This window comes from Somniosus microcephalus, chromosome 9, assembly GCF_052327205.1.
Source record: "Somniosus microcephalus isolate GS21.2 chromosome 9, FLI_Smic_1.0, whole genome shotgun sequence".
In the NCBI taxonomy this organism is placed as follows: Eukaryota; Metazoa; Chordata; class Chondrichthyes; order Squaliformes; family Somniosidae; genus Somniosus; species Somniosus microcephalus.
Window position 1 is genome coordinate 210,926,804 of NC_140995.1, and position 20,114 is coordinate 210,946,917.

The 20,114-nt window shown below is 43.1% G+C and overlaps 1 protein-coding gene across 4 annotated transcripts in view; it reads left to right on the plus strand.

Annotated features, from left to right (window-relative positions):
* Window positions 1-20,114, plus strand: part of mrps5 (mitochondrial ribosomal protein S5) — a 174,741-nt gene that overhangs the window by 45,635 nt on the left and 108,992 nt on the right. For all 4 annotated transcript variants that reach the window (XM_085997858.1, XM_085997854.1, XM_085997855.1 and 1 more), the window contains exon 5: window positions 13,691-13,725. In XM_085997858.1, coding sequence (XP_085853984.1) covers window positions 13,691-13,725 — 35 coding nt within the window. The remainder of the gene's footprint in view (window positions 1-13,690; window positions 13,726-20,114) is intronic.

Consider the following 20,114-nt stretch of genomic DNA (forward strand, 5'->3'; position numbering starts at 1 on the left):
GCGCACTGAGGTAGCGCCTCGCTCCTCGGCCTTTGCGCCTTAAGACAGGTGTGTAGCACCTGATTTAGCACTCCAATTACCTCCAGGGGCGATAAAAAGCCAAGTTTGCAGTTGGAGGTGATGATTAGCGCCCGGCTGATAATTGCGCCCCAGATGGGGCGATACTGAATTTCTCTTCCCTAAACGTGTTATTAAATTGAAGATGTGCCTCATGTTTCTCCTTAAGCTATACTATTGGTAACTACTTTGTACTAAAAATACTTGCCATTGTCTTCCCTTCTGAGCCTTTAAATGCCATTGCATAGCAAATGCAATTTGGGTTTAGTACTTAATTTACATTGACGCTGGATCGCTAGTCGTTTCTGCCCCATTCTTTTCCTTGTGATTTTCCCCATCCCTTCCCCCACACAGTTACCTTCTTGATTAATGGAATATCTGCTCAAAGTTAAAGCCTATTTTTTTCTTTTATAAAGCTGTACATTTAAAGCTTCACAAACAAAAATGCAGTGCAGAAAACCTCACCAGAAGAAACTGAATAGAATAGGAGGGAAATTCCAGTCACGGCTGAACAAGTTTACATATGAATATAGGGACAGAAATAGGCCATTGTACCCCTCAAGCTGGTTGCCCCTAAAGTGTGAATGAGAAGAGACAGTGTAGTAAATGCAGGCTGAGGAACCACATCACTGAAGGTACTTTTACCTTGCTAGAGTGTGTCAACTCTTGCGCCATTGACGGTGTTCACAAGATTAAATGAATGCCCAGCGCTACAATTTTTGGGAGGTCTACCAATTTGCCATTGGAGCAATGATCTCCCCTCCTCAAGTAACCTGTTATAATGGACTGAGATAGTCCAGTGCATTGGTCAAGCTTCCGTCATGAAATGAGCATGTTGAAGCATTGGACTGGCTCCACGACAGATTCCCTGGCCTGCCCAGTCTCTGAAATGGTGTCATGACATGATGTTCCCAGGCCTGTCTGCTCAGCTGGTCTCTGAATGAGGATTAAATATATTTAAGAAAGAGTTGGATATATTTCTTGAGGCTAAAGGGATCAAGGGATATGGGGAGAAGGCAGGGACAGGGTACTGAATTTGGATGATCAGCCATGATCTCATTGAATGGCGGAGCAGGCTCGAAGGGCCGAATGGCCTGCTCCTGCTCCTATCTTCTATGTTTCTATATGAACACAGGAGAACAGCACACTGAGGGAGAGCAGCTCAGGATAGCCACGTCCCTCAAACCATAAAAAAAAAATCAGCATCAGAGCACTTTAACTTTGTCCTGATGGTACAGTAGATAGTGGTTATGTTACTGGACTAGTAATCCAGGGGCCTGGATTAACGATCGGACACATGAGTTCAAATCCCAGCACTGCAGCTGGGGAATTCAATTCATTTAATTAAATCTGGAATTAAAAATCTGGTATCAGTAATGGTGACCATGAAACTACCAATTGTCGTAAAAACCCATCTGATTTACTAATGTCCTTTTTAGGGAAGGAAATCCGCTGTCCTTACCCGGTCTGGCCTATATGTAACTTCAGACCTACAGCAATGTGGTTGACTCTTAACTGGCCTCTGAAATAGCCTAGCAAGCCACTTATTCAAGAAGGCAGCTCACCACCACCTTCTCGAGGGCAATTAAGAACGGGCAATAAATGCTGGCCTTGCCGGCGACATCCACATTCGGTGAATGAATAAAAAAATAAAAATAAAGAATACCCAACAGGGGCAATTGAGGGGATAACCATTTTATCAACTGGAAGCTATCAAGGCCAATGCCTTACCGGCCTGCAGAGAACATGTGGCCACCAATAACCCTTCAGTAGCAGTCTTTGCATCCAGAGAGGCATGGGGCGAGTCATTGACCCATGGTGGTGGAAGGCCATCTAGTTATGTCTGGATATTGTCACGATGCTGCTGGTTCTCAATGTGTAAAAGTTGAACTGGTGAAATTTTTGATTGATATCCTCGGAATGCCTGGCATCATCTCCTCTCCTTGTTTACTGGAGCTTCGCCTGTCTATATAACAGCTTTCAGAGTGTTCCTCATACTCCAGGCGGCACACTTCAAAGTCAACAGTATAAAAAGAAAAGAGAAAGAAAGGCATGTTGTGTTTGAGCTGAAAATGACCGGACAGTAATTAAGCTATTGTAGGAGTCTCTGCACTCCGAGCAAAGAATCGATAAACTCACTAGTAGTTAACAAACTGAGTTTAATGTACTAAAACTTTACAAAACAAGAAAATGCAGGAGAAGCTCTAAACAGGCCTATTCACTATCACTCCACACAAGGACTAGCTGGAAACGCCCTCTACCTCTGACGTCATGACGTCATCATGTTTCCCGCCATTGGGACGTCACATGATCCACGTGATGACGTCATCGCGTCAGATCGCGATTTTGTCGATCTAGCTCTGTTTAACCAGAGCCAACATTAAAAGGTAATAAACATGATTAAAGACAATTGTACAAGTCACTGAGAGTCTCTTGGTGGCTTTGCCACACTATGATATATGTCCGAGCCTATTTAGACCTGAGTAGGAAAGTACCTGAGCACTGGTAGTAAAGGAGCAGCCTGGGTCAGCAGCTAATTGGCACTGATCCCAGGCTACGCACAAGCAGTACCATGGGAGCTCAGCTAGTTGTAACTCAAATTACTTTCAGTTTATTGATTCATTTTTATTCCAACCAACACGCTGTTCTATAACTGACACATTCAGCTACAGAATGTGAATTGGCGCAGTTTAAAATAAAAAGGCAGCGGAAGGGAACTATTATGCATGAATAAATTGATTCAGAAGTAGTGATGAGGCACTGAACGGTGTAAATACCACGGCGACGTCTTGTTCTGTGTTCACTTGTCACTTTTGGTTTTGTTCAAATGCCTTTGCAGCAATACAGTGCATTATTTTTTAAACAAAAAACAGCCAGTTGCTGCGCACTTGTGATGACTGTAAGTACACTGTGATTATCTTGGTAACCAGTGCTATCTGCTGAGGAGTTAGATGAGCCCCAGGCAGCTTATTCCAGCTCGGTGATTGTGGAGCTTTTCCTCCTATTTTTTGCATTAGCGACTTGCCAATATCTTTAAATAGTATGAATGGATTGATCACCACTTATGTAGAAGACAAGTTTATTTTGTATTCAGGTAGATAAGCTGCAGTTGCAGATTTGCAGTCCACATTCCATGTCTCCGTTCAATAGTGACACCGCAGATTTGGAAGTAAGTTGTCATTCATTGTTTTGTTTTTCATTCTAATTAATGCAAATTTGGTAAATATTGATGTAACATTCAGCAGGCTGGTATTTTTAAGACCGCTTCATATCTGGAAATTACACACTCTCTTATTACAGTCACAATCATTACATTTTCAGTAGCTGCATCTGACCTTGCAAATGGAATCTGGCTGTACAAAAATATCTCATTACCTGTGCCCTAACTGACATTTTCCACGTAGAAAAATGAACATTTTGGATTTAATTTACTGGTTACCGCTTACACTGTTGCAACTTTTTTACCCCCAAAGTTCTACTTCTTTTAGCTCAATCCCATCTAATCTCGGCAGTTTCAAAAACTTGGGGTAGACGTAGGTGAATTTATGCCTTGAAAGTCTGATTCTCAATGCTTGCCGCCCCCCCCCCCCCCTCTGCCATTTTAAACAAAGGCTTCATTGGGCTTTACTCAAATTTCACCAGTGTTGCCTTTTTGTAAGACACTGGATTCTTTCCATAAATAAACACAAACTCCCACATGTCCTACTCACACTTTTGTGAGAAGATAGAATTTCACAACAGAAATGGCACTGAAATGGAATGAGGTAAAATAGTTAAACCATTTAATGAATATTTTCCCGAAGCATTCAGATTTTGAAGTCAGTGTGGCAGTATTATTTCCAAGTTACAGGGACTTGAGATGAATAAATCACCTGGGCCAGATGACAAACATGAAAGAATATCGAAGGAGATTAGGGAGGAATTTTGCGGGGCATTGGTTATCATCATGAAGGATTTATTGGGCACTAGTGAGGTTCCACGGGATTGGAACCAATCAAACCTTGAAAGTGATGTGTCTACTGCTATTACCAGGTATGCTTTTAAGCCTCTCGGTGCTTTTCAATTCAATGTAGATTTATGATAACTGTTTTATTGACCAATGTACAATACCTTATACATGTCAGCGTTAGCTTTCATTTGTTATTTATGTGCACAGTTGCAAAAACCATTTAAATCCTTCTGCAAATCTCCTGTCTCAAATGCTCCCCCTACGTGCCAGTATTTAAAAAGGTTGCTAAATTTGACCCAAATAACTACAGGCCCATTAGCCCACTGCCAGCAGGTAAAAGAATGGAAACTATTCTGAGTTGTCGGCTGGAGGGTTACCTGTACAGCAATAACTTAACAAGAAAAGCTAGCATGGATTTAGAAGGAGAAGGTCATGTCTGCCACGGTTTGACGCAATTACAGATAAAGAATATCATCAAACTCGCTATCACATAGTTTATTTGGCGTTTCAGAAAGCTTTTGAAATATTTCCATAGGGACAGAAGAGCAGATGTTAAGTGATGTTCCACAGGGATTAATGGGTATATCCTTGTTGCTTCTAATCTACATAAATGACCTCGATAGTCAATAGTTAATCGTGAATCTAAATTTAAGCTCATGCTGATAACACTAACGTAGGAAGAGCATTTGAGACAGGAGATTTGCAGAAGGATTTTGATTGCTTTTGCAACTATGTATATAAATGACAAATGAAAGCTAACTCTGGCATGTATACGGTATTGTACATTGGTCAATAAAACAGTTATCATAAATCTACGTTGAATTGAAAAGCACCAAGAGGCTTAGAAAGGTACCTGGCAATAGAAGTGGACACATTACTTTCAATGCCTGGGCAATGCGGTGCAACAATTTACATAGAAACATAGAAGATAGGAGCATGAGTAGGCCATTCGGCCCCTCGAGCCTGCTCTGCCATTCAATGCGATCATGGCTGATCATCCAAATTCAGTACCCTGTCCCTGCTTTCTCCCCATATCCCTTGATCCCTTTAGCCTTAAGAAATATATCTAACTCCTTCTTGAATATATTTAATGAATTGGCCTCAACTGCCTTGTGTGGTAGAGAATTCCACAGGTTCACCACTCTCTGGGTGAAGAAATTCCTCCTCATCTCAGTCCTAAATGGCTTACCCCTTATCCTTAGACTGTGACCCCTGGTTCTGGACTCCCCCGCCATCAGGAACAGCCTTCCTGCATCTAGTCCTGTTAGAATTTTTATAAGTTTCAATGAGATCCCCTCTCATTCTTCTAAACTCTAGCAAATATAAGCCTAATCGACCCTTAATTTAAAAACAGAATTGAATATATAGCCAGAACAATGGAGTACAGATGCACAGAGATATGCATTGCTGAGGCATTTACAGTGCATTGATCACTGTGGCTATTTGGGATACTGTGTACAATTCCAATCACATAAAAAACATGCATTGGAGACGGTGCGCAGAAGAGCAACAACTAGTCTAAAGGGACCAAGCTATGCGAAATGATTAGGAAAGTTCAAGCAGAAAGAAGAGAATTAAGGCTGACCTTATCAAGATACAGTCTACCCAAAGTCTATTTGCACTAAAAAAAAATTGGAATTGAATTTCCCAATATACAGATAATTCACAAAATCTACCTTTTTTTTAATATAAAGAACTTCCCCCATTAATTTGTTGTGAATTTCTTCGTCCTACAAGAAGTTGTTAAATCACGAGTTACAAAATTACACAGTCACAGGCCAGCCTGCTTGAGACTCGCAATGTGAGATTCTGCAGCTGAAATACATCCACTGTGTTGACATACACGGCAGGTCTGTCAGTGAGCATCTCTCAATGTTTTGAATGAGGATCGGCATCCAGCCCCGATACTGATCCTGACAACATTAAACGACTTTGAATTTAGAGTAAACTGTGTATAAAATATTTGGTTTAGATAAAGTAGATCCAAAGTATTACTTCAGATTATCCCAGGAAATCGGAAGATACAATTTTAAATTAATGTAAGGTAAATTTAGAACAGATTCAAGGAACAATTTCTTCACTCAAAAAGTGATAAATGTTTTGACTAATCTGCCAGACAAGATAACCGAAACATTAGGGATGTTCAAATTGTAGTTGGATGCTAAAGAGATAGAGTTAGTGTATCAGAAGAATAAACTTCAATGGGCTGTATGGCCTTTTCTCATCTTTGATTTTTCTTATGATCTTAAGTGATGCATCCCTTCATTAATGTGAAAATGAACTTAAAGATTTTCATCAAACTCGACAACTGATTTCCTCTCATTATCTTCTGGGTTCCTTTCTAATTTGCCATGCTCCAGAAATTGTCAGTGCTTCAGGCCCATCGTGGTTAATTATTCTGTACTTGGAACACTTGTTCTCCTCTCAAGAATTTGAAAACTTTTACTGGATTTTCACCAAACGCGAAGAGGTTGTTTTTAACTGTTTGATATAAGGTGAGCTAGGTACCATAGTTAACCTGTCGGGGGAAGCTCCAAATATTTGGCCACGGGGCATTCAGATGGTGCTGAACTTTTTAATGTTCAAATGTCAGGATCAGTATCTGGGCTGGACGCTGATCCTTATTCGAAACAATGAGAGATGCTCACTGACAAACTTGCCGTGTATGTCAACACAGTAGCTGTATTGTAGCTGGCAAACCTCACCATGGCGAGTCTCCAGTAGGTTGCCTTGAGCTTGTGAAATGTTGCGATATATTGTAGGATGAAGAAATACGCCACAAATTAATGGGGGAGCTACTTTACATTAATGGGTAGATTTTATGAAATAGCGTCTCTGACGCAGAGCTTCAAACACCAGGGGGGAGAAATTGGGTGAGTAGCGCCACCTGTTAGCGCCTAAAGAGGCAGTCAGTGGCTGTAGCGCCACTGGCTGCGTCTCCGGCGATACTCAGTAGGGGCGCTAATGGTGGCGTTAGGCATTTGCGTTGCGCCGCCACCGATGACGTCATCGGTGTGCGCAGCGCCCCATTCATGCCCCGTTCGCGATATTTGGTAGTGAACGCCGCAGTTGCGCCACTCGCTACCTGCTCCCGGTTCACGGGGCCTTACTGTGCCGGCAGCGGCGCAAGTTAAGGTGGAGGTGCGGGGCAGCCGCTTTTTTGGCGGCCGCCTGCCAGCACCTCTGTCCCCGGCCTCCTAACCCCATCCCCCCCCCCTCCCCCCCGCGGCATTGCCGGCTGTTTCCCGAGAGCCCGGCACTTCTCCTTGGTGCCGGGCTCATTTGCCGGCACTCGCGAGCAGGGATCGCGCTGTTGCAGGCACCTCCCCCTTAACAGTGGGAGGAAGGCCTGCAGTACCGCAGCGTGCTGTGCTGCAGCATGTGGCGCTGCGGCACGTTGCGCTGTGATAATCAGTTTCAGCGCCCTAAGAGGGACGCGGAGCACCTCGAGCCTCGCCCCGCCTCCCTCGAGGGGCACTGAAACTGAATTTCTGGCGATCGGTATCACTCCGATCGCTGCGCTAAATCCTCCGCTCAGGCGACTTTTGCGCCACTTTGGCGCCCCAACCCAATTTCTAGGCCCAGGAGTGTATAATATTTATACCGCGGGAAACTGAGTGCAGATGTTAGCAGGACCTGCAGAGTTTTGTATCTGTAATGGGTGGAAAATGTTGCAGCGTGCTGCTCACCTCTGCAAACCGATGAATGGTCTGAGCCACTGGTGCATGAAGCTCCCACCAGAAAGGCAAAGGATGGCAAATTTGTAAAATTCTACCCACGGAAGTTGTATAAAGACTGCGGTTCAGATGCTGGAGCTCCATTGTTTACAGTTTTTCATTGGCAACAAAGGAAATTTGTAAATTTTTTTCCAATGTGGGTCCTAATCCAGCTGTATATACATAACTAAACAAATCTAATCTTTGTGTTGACAAAACAGATCCCAAATGCAACAGAAGGAGCTTGCAGTTATACAGCGCCTTCCATAATTCAGGACGTCCCAAAGAGCTTCACAGCCAATCAAGTTCTTTGGAAGTATAGTCGTTGTTGTAATGTTGTAAGCTACTGTGTGCACAGCAAGCTCCCACAAACAGCAGTGCGATAAGTGACCAGATAATCTGTTTTTGGTGGTATTGGTTGAGGGATAAATGTTAGTCAGGACATCGGGAGAACTCTTGTTCTTCAAATCGTGCCACAGGATCTTTTCCATCCATGTGAGAGAGCAGGCGGGGCCTCAGTTTAATGACTCATTTGAAAGACAGCATTTCCCAACTATGCAACACCCCCTCAGTACTGCACTGAAGTGCCAGCCTAGATTATGTCCTCAAAGTCTTTGGTGTGGGGCTCCAACCCATGGCCATCTGAATCATATCCAATAGTGCTCCCACTGAGCCCGGGCTGACACTCGGAGGGCTCAGAGCAGGTGGTCTGTCTCTCCTCTCTGGGGAATGGTGTATGACTCAGTGAGATGGGGAGAAACTTAAGAAAATGAGAAGGAATTATTTTTAGAGCTTAAAGTAACAAAATTGATATGTTGAATCTACATTCATGATTTAAAATTATTATTTCTGTCATTTTTCTAAAGAAATTCTGATAAGATAGCAACAGATTAATTAAGATCATTAAAAACATCCATAGAGACTAGTTTTGAATTGTTCTCTTCTGCCCTCCAATAATTTTCGATAGAAACATCTAATTATGATAAGTTAGCAAGCACTGTTATTTGTGGTGCACACAATTTGTACCGGAGTAGTCTTAGTTTATTAAACTTGTATCATAGCAAAAATGCAGTTTGATGGATATAGTTGTATCAGCTTTATAGATGATTATTTAAATAAAAACATGGGCCCTTTTAGTTTAGGCTAAACAATGACTGAGAGTATCTTGGTCTATAGCATTGTTCATATCTGGAGATTTGCAGCTGGAGTTATCTGCCGGCATTGGCTCGCATCATCTAACCAGATGTTTGGGGTATTTTGTAATGGATGATGCTGGCCCGGACTTTGATGGAACCAGCTAATGAAGGATTTTTAATTAACATAGTGTAGCTTTTTAGTGCTGTGACATTACTGTATATATTCTACTGATCTCTATGGTAATATCTGAGCTTTGTGTACTCAAGCGACTTGATTCATCCAAGTAGTAATAATGAATTGCAAACTGCACCATTCTTTCAAATGTGTGTCAGTTATCCTTTGACCACAGTCAATTCATGTATTTTTCACTCTAGTTTGAGTACCCTGCAGAGTGGAACCAACCCCCATTCACACTGTATTAAATGCTATCCTCTTTATAGTATGCTTTTGGGAGCAGGATAAACAAAAGAAAATGAGGGAGCGTAAAGGACGAGAGCAACAAGATTTTTTGATTGCTCCCCTAATAATCTTGTGAAGAAATGAAAAACCTGGATTTCCCAATCAGCATTATTTTAACATAACACATTCAAATAGTTACCACCGCCTATCAAATAATGCCAGTCAGAAAATCCAGCCTGTAAAAAGGCCTTAAAATGGACTTACAAATGAGCCATTGATTGGTATTTTAGAGAACAGGCATTTTAATTCTCACTGTTTTTCCTGGATTTGTTTTAAATTAGTACAATGTAATGTTTTTGTCCGCTGTTATTTTTTAACAGTGGCCCAGACTTTGCGGTCAGTGGCAAAGGAACGGCGCTTGCCATTCACCTCGCTGACCGCTACCCACAAAGTTTTTTGCGGACTTTTGAGTGGAGACGTGCTCTAATCTGGCGTCTGATCCAGCGCGCCACCCTCTACAGGGGATTTGTGGCATCTGTGAGAGGGGAAAGAAACGGCGAGGCTCTTCAACCAATCAAATTGAAGAATCTTCACTTGAGACACGCAGAGTCTAAACCAGGAAGTATAAAGCAGGAACTATAAATTAGATTAAATGATGTACAGGAAGATTTGGAAATACAGATGGGATTAAGGAAGAGAGGTAAAAGACAGACAGAAAAAGTAAAAAAAAACAAATCTCCAGCACTAATTTTCTTCTGAGGGAATGAGATTCCACATTTGTAAAATTAAATTCTCCGGGCCAAAGAGGTTGTTCAGTAATTATCACTAATCAAGCCATTTAAAAACTCACTTCTGAATGCGCCATCTCTAACTTTCTCAGCCGTTTTTAGTGCGGAACTAGTGGGCAAGTACCCCAAGTTCACGCCATTGCAATCATTTCAGTGCCGAGTCTATCGGCGAGGACTGCAAAGCTCACCCTGTGGACGAGCAGGGGTATCTCTGACAGCAACTTTCAGATTTGTGCGTTTAACTGCGCATGTGCGGACGTCAGAAGTTGCTGTCCGATTTACCCCGTTATAACGGTGAGTGCTGTTTGCCTCACCGTTATTCTTTTGCAAAATCTGAGCCAATTACTTTGTCGTTCATTTGAATGTAGTTCTTTCCATGCTTGTGTAGAGTGAATATAATTATTTTCACTATCACTGTAGACACAGTCTTGGTGCAGACTTAATGTGCCTCTAAAGGCACTCTTACATTGTCACTTGCTGAGTTTGGGTCAAAGGAGACTGGCTACTGTTCATTCCGGTTCCCATTATCCCTGGAAAAAATGTGTACGATTCTGATATCGAGGTAAGGGAGGCACAGTAATGTAAGAGCCACCCTATGGGCGCTGGTCCCGTGTGTAATTTAATTCCCAATAACGGTGTCACTCAAGCATAAAGTGACTATTCACTAGGGTGACCATACGTCCCCGTTTTCCAGGGACAGCCCCCGGATGAGGGACTGTGTCCCCCGGGCAAACATTGTCCCCAAAAACGCATGGGTTCAAATCGGGAGCCACGTGACCCCGAGCTGCCCTGTGGCTGGTCAATAAAATGGACAGGGCTGTGCAGTGGGGCGGGTTCCGATTAGTGGGAGCGATGTCCATTTCCTTTTTTCAACCAGTATAGTGGTGGAATCACCTGAGGGACTTCAATTTATGCCGAGATCGCGCTCTGTGGCTCCCCCCACACAACCCCCAACCCCCGGATAGTTCTGTGAAATTCGGTTAAAGAGAAATCGGCCCCAAAGCCAACATTCCCGAGTAATGGGGGGCCGCTGGTAACTGGACTATTGAGCGGTGGCTGGAGCCGGGACGTGTAGAAGTCCCTGGAGCAGGATCAGAGCACGCTTGGCGGCCTCAGATGGCGTGGGTGAGTGTCGGGCTGGGAGGAGTCAGCGATTGTGGCCAATAGATGCGAACACCGGCCGCTTTATTCAGGTGGAAAGTTGAAGCTCTGCTTCAGTTTGCATCAAAATAACAAAAGATTTTGCCTTGTTTCGCTGCGCAGCCTACATTTTCCGTTCAAGCTACATAGAAGATAGGAGCAGGAGTAGGCCATTCGACCCTTCGAGCCTGCTCCGCCTACTAAGCTGTGCTCCCACCCTCTGTATCCCCTGATTCAGTTTGGAAAATATGGTCACCCGACTGTTCACTCGTGCACTGATCAGCAAGATTGTATCCCCTATTTGGCAATTTAAAGTGCAGTTCATGTTGACGTTTCTATGGCTGAAACTGCAGTGTGATACCCACACAGTAGCAGAAATCTGAAGCAAGAAAAGAAAGAACAAAAAGAGTGAACACGTATAGAAAAATGAGGGTAGGGAAAATGCTAAATGCCTTTGGAAAAACAGCGCTGGGCCTAACCTCAGAAATTTGTTAATAAAAATTTGTTTTGGAGCCATGAAAGCAAAGAGCACATCAATATGTACATTTAGTTTGTTACATTATGTTCTTTGCAATGTTGTAAATATTAACTCGCCATTGATATTTCTTTTCTGGATCAATATCGCATTAGAGTTTCATGATGATTGTGGAAACTTGCGGACTGGCACACAAAGGAAGAGAACTTTTGATCGATAACCTAGCAATCTGCCCATTATTTTGATAGTCTTGCGTTAATCAACTTTGAATGATCTGATTATATTTTTCAAAGAAAATCCCTAGCATAATATTGAATAAAGGATTCCACTTGTAATATATGAACTGCAGAACAAGATGCGACAGTAGATCCATGAAGCCTATTGATATTGAGTTTGAGAGGGAGAAGCAAAAATCACAAGTCAAGGTTTGAAATTTAAGTGAGGCAAACTTCAAAGGAATGAGAAATGAATTAACCGCAGTAAACCGCCGTGAATTGTTAATGGGTAAAGTGGGAATTATTTGGTGTGATACAAAACCAGGACATACCCCTAAAAGGCAAAAGCTCCACTTGTGTAGTTAAGCAACTATGGTCAGCAAATGAGGCAAGCTATAAGAAAAGGCTTACAAAAATGCAAACAAAGGTGGCAATCCAGTGGACTGAGAGAGCTATTAAAAAAAAGGATACAAAGAAAGTAATGAGGTGCCAAAAGGGACTAAAGTAAACACTTGCAAGGGATATCAAAGTTAACAGCAAATGTTGTTATAAATATATTAAGTGGTAATGGGGAATGTGGGCCCATTAAAGATGGATGCAGCCTAGACCAGAATGGAAAATAAGGAAATGACAGACTTATTAAATGAGTACAATGGCTGCAGTCTTACCTGAGGAGGCGCGTTGGGAGCGAGACTGCTGGTTTCCGGGTTCTAGTCCTGCCCCCAGCGACGTCTGACGAACAGACGCTATTTTTCCTTAATTGACCTTGTTAAGCCCGCCCTGCAGGCTTGCTGGCCAATTAAGGGAAAGCTGGTGTCAGATGACGTCAGTACATGACGCTTCATCTGCCGGTTTTCTTAAAGGGACAGGCCCCATAATTTTTTGACAGATGAATTGACAGTGTTTGACAGCATTGAGGTGCTGTCAAACACTGACAATCACTGTCCAAAGGTGAGCCCTTGCATCCAGGCTCACCAATGACTCTCTCCTTAGGAGAAAACAGATGGCAGCTGCACGTGAGATTGCAGAAGCCATCTGTCAATTCTCCCGATCAGATGAGGCTTCACAGAAACATTAAATCTTGACCCCTGCAGATACATATAAACAGAATAAAAATATTTCTCACTACATTCTCTCACCTGTCATACTTACCTGTGCACCATTGCACCCATTACACTACCTCTGCAGCTGTCATTTGCACACTTACACTGCAGCTGACCCTGGCGGGGTTTCCCACCGTCGGGAAGCCCGCATCAGTAGGCGGAAAATGGTGAAAAGCCTCTTGACTGCCTGTTAACTACCTGTTAACAGGCAGTTAATTGGCTCTAATCCCCTTCCTGCTGCTAGGAGACGGGTCCCTGCGCGAGTCGGGAGATCCGCTTCCCAGAAAGATGGTTTGGAGGCAGGTTGGGAGCGAGGTTGGGACCCGCTCCCAATTTTCCCAGCAGACCCGCCTCCTCAGGGCTGGTAAAATCTAGCCCTTTGTATTTGTTTTCACAGTGGAGGAAGAGCACAAAATACCAGCGGTACAAGGGAACCTAAAAATAAGTCAAGATAATGCAAGTTATTTTAAAGCCAAAAAAGTGACTTGAGTTAACAGGAGTAGGTTGTAATTTTTTAATCGGATTTGTTTCATCGTTTGCAGTGCAAGGTGAAAAGTTTATTTTAAATGGTCAGTGCAGAGAGACTGGGATTTCTCAGAGCTGTCAGCTGTCCAGGGGCTTTAGTTTGGTATTGAATCTCAAGTTCTGTATTTTGATTGCATTATCAAGAAGTTCATGGAAGTGAAAGTTCATGTTTCTCTTCATTTACAGAAACTTATGAAGACTTTGACACCAGGGTGATTGAGGTAAGGTTTTTTAAATAATTTCATTGATTTTTTTTTTATATGTATAGTGCCAAAAGAATGTTACACCAAGGGAAGTCAAATACGCAAGGTGCATCCATTTTATTTGTAAACATACATAGGTAGCCAGATGAAAAGGAGATTGAAATAAAATCTGCCTCTTCACAGGGTGGATTCATATATTGTCCAAGTATGTGTACATGTGAAAAACAGCCAAAATCAATCATGAGCAGGGAAGTCCACCTAAGACAAAGTAACATGAGGATAAAGAGTGATTGGGACAGGAAGAGAGATACTTGTAGCGATTCGCTTTCAGCAAAAGAAAGACTTGTATTTATATAGCGGCTTTCATGACCCCAGGATGTCCCAAAGCGCTTTACAGCCAATGAAATACAAGGAGGTCATGTCACATCTAAGATGAGAGTTTTCTCTCTGATGACTGCAAGAGGCATTTATTTTTGAACATTATGAGAAATTTAACTGAATTGAGTTTGAGCAGTCTAATTTAGTTTCTAGTTAGTGTGTTTAGAACATGAAACGGCCCAAAGTTCAACATTGATTGATATTACGTTGGCAGTCTTACTCAGAGGACACCAGGACAGCTGGAAATGGAAAACTGTAGGGTATTCTGAATTTTGAAGTAAGATGCATTGTTAGGGAATGTAGAGGTAAGACATTTACTGAGTAGATTATTAGAGGTACCACTATCAGTGTAGGTGGCAGGCCACAGGAGAGAAATTTGAGAGATAGCAAGGGAATCGGGAGGAAGTTTTTTTTCCAGTGGCAGAAGGATAAAGTATAGAGATTAGAGGACAGGATGAAGTGTGTATGATGAAAGAGATGAAGAAGTGGTGGCCCCGACGGTGAGCATGACCTTAGAGCAGATGAGGTCTTGTGATAGTAACATTGAAGGGTTTGTCATGGATGTCGGTGGAAGAGTTTATGTAGAGGTTGAGGTTAAAATTGCTGAGGATGAGGAACTCTGGAAGCTTGCTGCTGAGTGAAGACATAAGGGCGGGAGGCTTCAGCAAGGAAGGCACCATGGGTGGGGGAAAGACAGCAAATGTTGATCTTGAAGGCAAAGTGGGAAATGTGGTAGAGAAAGAGGTGCTAGAGGAGTTTACGGTTGAGCCAAGTAGAAACCTCAAAATGAACGTCCGCTTCCCTCCATGGCAATTTGGGTGAGGGATGTGGTGGCACCTGTAGTGAAAGGGCATGACTTGCTATCTCCGTGAAAGGGCATGACTTGCTATCTCCGTGAAAGGGCATGACTTGCTATCTCCGTGAAAGGGCATGACTTGCTATCTCCGTGAAAGGGCATGACTTGCTATCTCCGTGAAAGGGCATGAGTTGCTATCTCTGTGAAAGGGCATGAGTTGCTATCTCCGTGAAAGGGCATGAGTTGCTATCTCAGTGAAAGGGCATGAGTTGCTATCATGAGCCAGCTTTCAGTCCAGCCTTTGTTCTTATGTAGGGCAAGTTCTTTGTGTAAGAAGGACTCTCTCTATCTACCATATAGCCATCACCTGTATTTAGATTTTTGGGGAGGCTCCAAGGATTGTCACAAAGGGCCTTAGTCATCCCGGATCATTATATCATGGCACTGAGAGAGAATGCTCTCTCTTTTTTTTTCTTGGCCAGATCTGAACTCAACAGAAGTTTTAGGTGTGTTTTTAAAAAGAATTTGTCAGTCACTGCTTTAGAAATGTCAAATACTTCCTTTCCTTCCTTTCCCACATTACAACAGTGACTCCACTTCAAAAGTACTTCATTGGCTGTAAAGCGCTTTGAAACGTCCGGTGGTAGTGAAGGGTGCTATATAAATGCAAGCCTGTCTTTTTTCTTTCTTTACTAACTGAACAAAACAGGGGGGAATGTGGAAGGGAATTCTTTCCCTTTCAGAAATGCTCTGCGTGTATTCTACTAAATGGTCAAGTGCCGATTCAAATAGCTTAGAGAAGTGAATACTGTAAATTCTATGCAGCAAAATGGGGGCACTTCTATTTTAATAGGAACCTTATCAGTTGCGTAAGTGTCCTCTCTGCAAGACCATTTTTAGTGACATTGAAAAGGACAAGGTACACGAGGTAAAAGCCAGACATGAAGTGATTTTAGCACTCACACAACAAGTTGTTCAATGTTGCCATATGCTGATATGAGAAGTGTTTTCTCCATACACTTCTGTATAGCAGTGTGACGTGTATCTTTATGCTACTGACCAGTTTCACACAATGCAGGGCTGAAGTTCTTTTAATCCTTTACCATACCCTTGCTTCTTCTTTTATTTAAAAAAAAGCACTGGGGCCAATTTTGTGCTGTGTGCAGGAGAGCAGTTCGCCAAAGGCACGACCGAGGGGGGAGGATGCCACAAATTGTGAGAGTCACCAGTGCATTCATTTCATACTGTACTACAATTCAGCACTCTGCGTTTTATGTGCTGGAGAACAGTGTTTCCATTTTGTACTTTAGTATTATTAAAGCCCCAGATTTATTGCAAGAATATGTACTGTAAACGAATACTGAGTTTGCTCTTTATTTCCTTCAGCACCCATTGTAATGGGAGCTCTGGAATGATGGAGCTCTTACTGGGGATGTTTTGTCTTTTGCTGCATTTAGAGTATCTTTTTAGTGCTGTGTTTTATTTTTAAAAATTCCAAATTTCTAACATTTTTAGTAATGTTTTAGAGAAAAAAATTGAGTGGAATTTTTTTCTGCTTAAATCAAGTTGATTTTTAAAGTGCCTCATACAGTATTTCATGGTTGAGGTGATGAAAGGAGGCATACCAAAGAGCTCAGCATACACTGGACCATCTTTGCCGCCTTCTTGCCTACCAACTAGATACAGGAAACTTTGTGCTATCCGGCACCGACGGGACCGAGCGGTTGCCATTCCCTCAAAACTGCCGGACACACCAGCATTAATGTTGAAGCATACGGAGCTTTTCATCTCCGTATCTGACAACAAACACACTTGCTTAGCAACAGCTTCTAAACAGTCAGCCCGTACCTTGGAAGCGTCTCTCTGAAGCTGTTGCTAAGCTACAGAGACTTTGCAGAGCCTGACTGTTGGAAAAAAAAAAAAGCCATGAGAAGAAAAAAACCTAACAAACCAGCTCCTGATTTTTGCCGGTGGCTCGAGCTTGCCGGACATTTAGCCTCCGGATAACACAAAGTTTCCTGTAGATAGACTTCTAGACACTAAAGGCATCAAGGGTTATGGGGAGAGAGCAGGAATATGGTATTGAGATAGAGGATCAGCCATGATCATATTGAATGAATGGCAGAGCAGGCTCGAAGGGCCGAATGGCCTACTCCTGCTCCTATTTTTCTATGTTTCTATGACTAAGGACAATACCCTCTGCTTCCTCTGGACCATCAGGAAACCAATTTTAGCGCCTTGTGATCTGCGGCAAGGACACCTGCAACCAGATGACAACATAGGCACGGCATCACCGGCGGTTGGCAAAGTTACCGCTGCCCTCATCTGTTAGGCTTGTGGCTTATTCCTGGCTAGTTCTGTAATATCAGCTAATGTGCTCCTCGCACATATCAAACAGATGACTTGTGTATCTGTCAGTGTGATGAGTATTTTCACGTCCTTTCCCAGTGAATAGCAGGAGAAAGCTGCCCAGTGTCACTGCCCTGGCGCATTTCCCCAAAGTATCCCCACTGCAACAGGACCACAGAATTGACTCCATTAAGCTTTCCCAGTTTAAACATTGTTTTGTAGGAATAAATGCAAGGTTTGAAACCTCAGCAGAACAAAACCAAATGTATTCATTTTAAAATAACAAAATTCCAAAGCAACAGCCCCAGTAAAAATAAACCCGTAGGCTTTGTCTTTCCTACCACATTGACAATTATCAAAACATATGTGTTTGTTTTGGAAGAGCAAATGGAAAATTTCATTTAAATAACTTTACTTCTGTTTGTTTAACAAATATATATATATTATGGGAGTTTAAGCAAATATTTTGCTAGACGTTCAGTACTTGGGATTTAAGGAAGGACCTCTTAAAGAAATACTTTCTGTGAAGAACCAGCAAAGGGTGTATTTAAATACCGTAGCCTAAATCTTCTGCTCTTGGCGTAGTTTAAACTCGAATGGGTATTGATAGGTTTTTAACTAAAATGGAAATGTGTTGTTTGCACCAGTTTCCGTGGTCAGATCCCTGACATAACTTACGGTGAAGATTTGGAGAGATGTAGGGAGCAAATGAATGGTGTGAGCGGAGAATTGCTTATGTGAAATTTAAAGGGATGGGGACAATTTAAGGGTAATGTCACAATTATATTGGGACCTTGGACCCCAGATATTCACAATATATATATTAATGATCTGGACGCGGGAACTAGATGTAATATCTCCACGTTTGCAGACGACACAAAGCTGGGTGGGCGTGTGTGCTGTGAGGAGGATGCCGAGAAACTCCAGTATGATTTTCACAGGTTGGGTGATTGGGCAGAAGCATGGCAGATGCAGTATAATGTGGATAAATGCGAGGTTATCCACTTTGGTGTCAAAAACAAGAAGGCAGATTATTATCTGAATGGCAATAGATTGGGAGAAGGGGAAGTGCAACGAGACCTGGGCGTCCTTGTGCACCAGTCACTGAAGGTAAGCATGCAGGTGCAGCAGGCGGCTAAGAAGGCAAATGGTATGTTGGCCTTTGTAGCGAGAGGGTTTGAGTACAGGAACAAGGATGTCTTGCTGCAGTTGTACAGGGCCTTGGTGAGACCACATCTTTAGTATTGTGTGCAGTTTTGGTCGCCTTATCTGAGGAAGGATGTTCTTGCCATGGAAGGAGTTCAGCGAAGATTCACCAGGCTGATACCTGGGATGGCAGGAATGACGTATGAGTAGAGATTGGGTCGATTGGGCTTGTACTCGGTGGAGTTTAGAAGAATGAGAGGGGATCTCATTGAAACTTATAAAATTCTGACAGGACTGGACAGACTAGATGCAGGAAGGATGTTCCCGATGATCGGGGAGTCCAGAACCAGGGGTCACAGTCTAAGGATAAGGGGTAGGCCATTTAGGACAGAAATGAGGAGGAATTTCTTCACCCAGAGATTGGTGAACCTGTGGAATTCTCTACCACAGAAGGCAGTAGAGGCCAATTCATTAAATATATTCAAGAAGGAGTTGGATATATTTCTTGAGGCTGAAGGGATCAAGGGATATGGGGAGAAAGCAGGGACAGGGTACTGAATTTGGATGATCAGCCATGATCGCATTGAATGGCGGAGCAGGCTCGAGGGGCCGAATGTTTCTATGTAATAGGGTGACAATTCTGAGAGCCTCAGAGGACTTGTCAGCTCATTAGCAGTCTCTGCCAAAGCTGAAGTAGACTAAGAAGAGATAGGCAAAGATAAAAGGAAAGGAAAGCCAGAGTGATGGGTAAAAGTCTGCAGGCAAGTAATGAAGCAGCCCTTACCCCTTGTTTGATGACTGCTGAAGCAGAGGTGGTGCTGCATGAGGTGGTTGAGAGGATGGTGATGCTCTGTGCTGCCTATGACACTGTCCTCTTAAGTCAGCATTATAGCATGCCTGCAAGGATGCAGAGCCAAGATTCAGGTCACAGTTGACTGCAGCTGCCATTGGATGTGGCAGCCCTATGTCGCATGATAGCTGCAGGCTTACTTGTAGTAGATGGCGCAGCTCTGCATCTTCCTCTCTGCTGACTCAGACCCTGAGAAGACATATTCCCCCATGGCGATTTGCGGGTAGGTGTGTCACAGCCGACAGAAATGAGTGGTGGCATCTCAACAGGTGCGATCAATCAAGCTATGCTTTTGGTCATCCTGACATGCTTTCCTTCATGCACTGCCACTGAAAACACAACACACTGTGATTATGGTATTTTCCAAGGAAGTATCCAACATTGGGGTTAATTGGATTTTCACATGTCTTCGTTGAGCCTTCAGGTCTGCTGTCAAAGTGAGGAATGTTAACCTTTGTCAGCTGTGGCTCAGTGGGTAGCACACTCGCCTCGGAGTCAGAAAGTTGTTGGATCAAGTCCCACTCCAGAGACTTGAGCACAAAATCTAGGCTGACGCTTCAGTGCGGCACTGAGGGAGTGCTGCACTGACGGAGGTGCTGTCTTTCAGATGAGATGTTAAACTGAGGCCCTGTTTGCTCCCTCAGGTGGACGTGAAAGATTCCATGGCACTATTTCTCCCCAGTGTCCTGGCCAGTATTTATCCCTCAATCAACATTTTGTGGGAACTTGCTGTGCGCAAATTGGCTGTCGTGTCTCCTACATTACAACAGTGACTACACTTCAAAAGTACTTCTTTGGCTGTAAAGCGCTTTGGGATGTCTAGTGAAAGGCACTGTATAAATGCAAGTCTTTTTTTCTTCTTAGTTTTCAGATCTGGAGGGTCTTGGC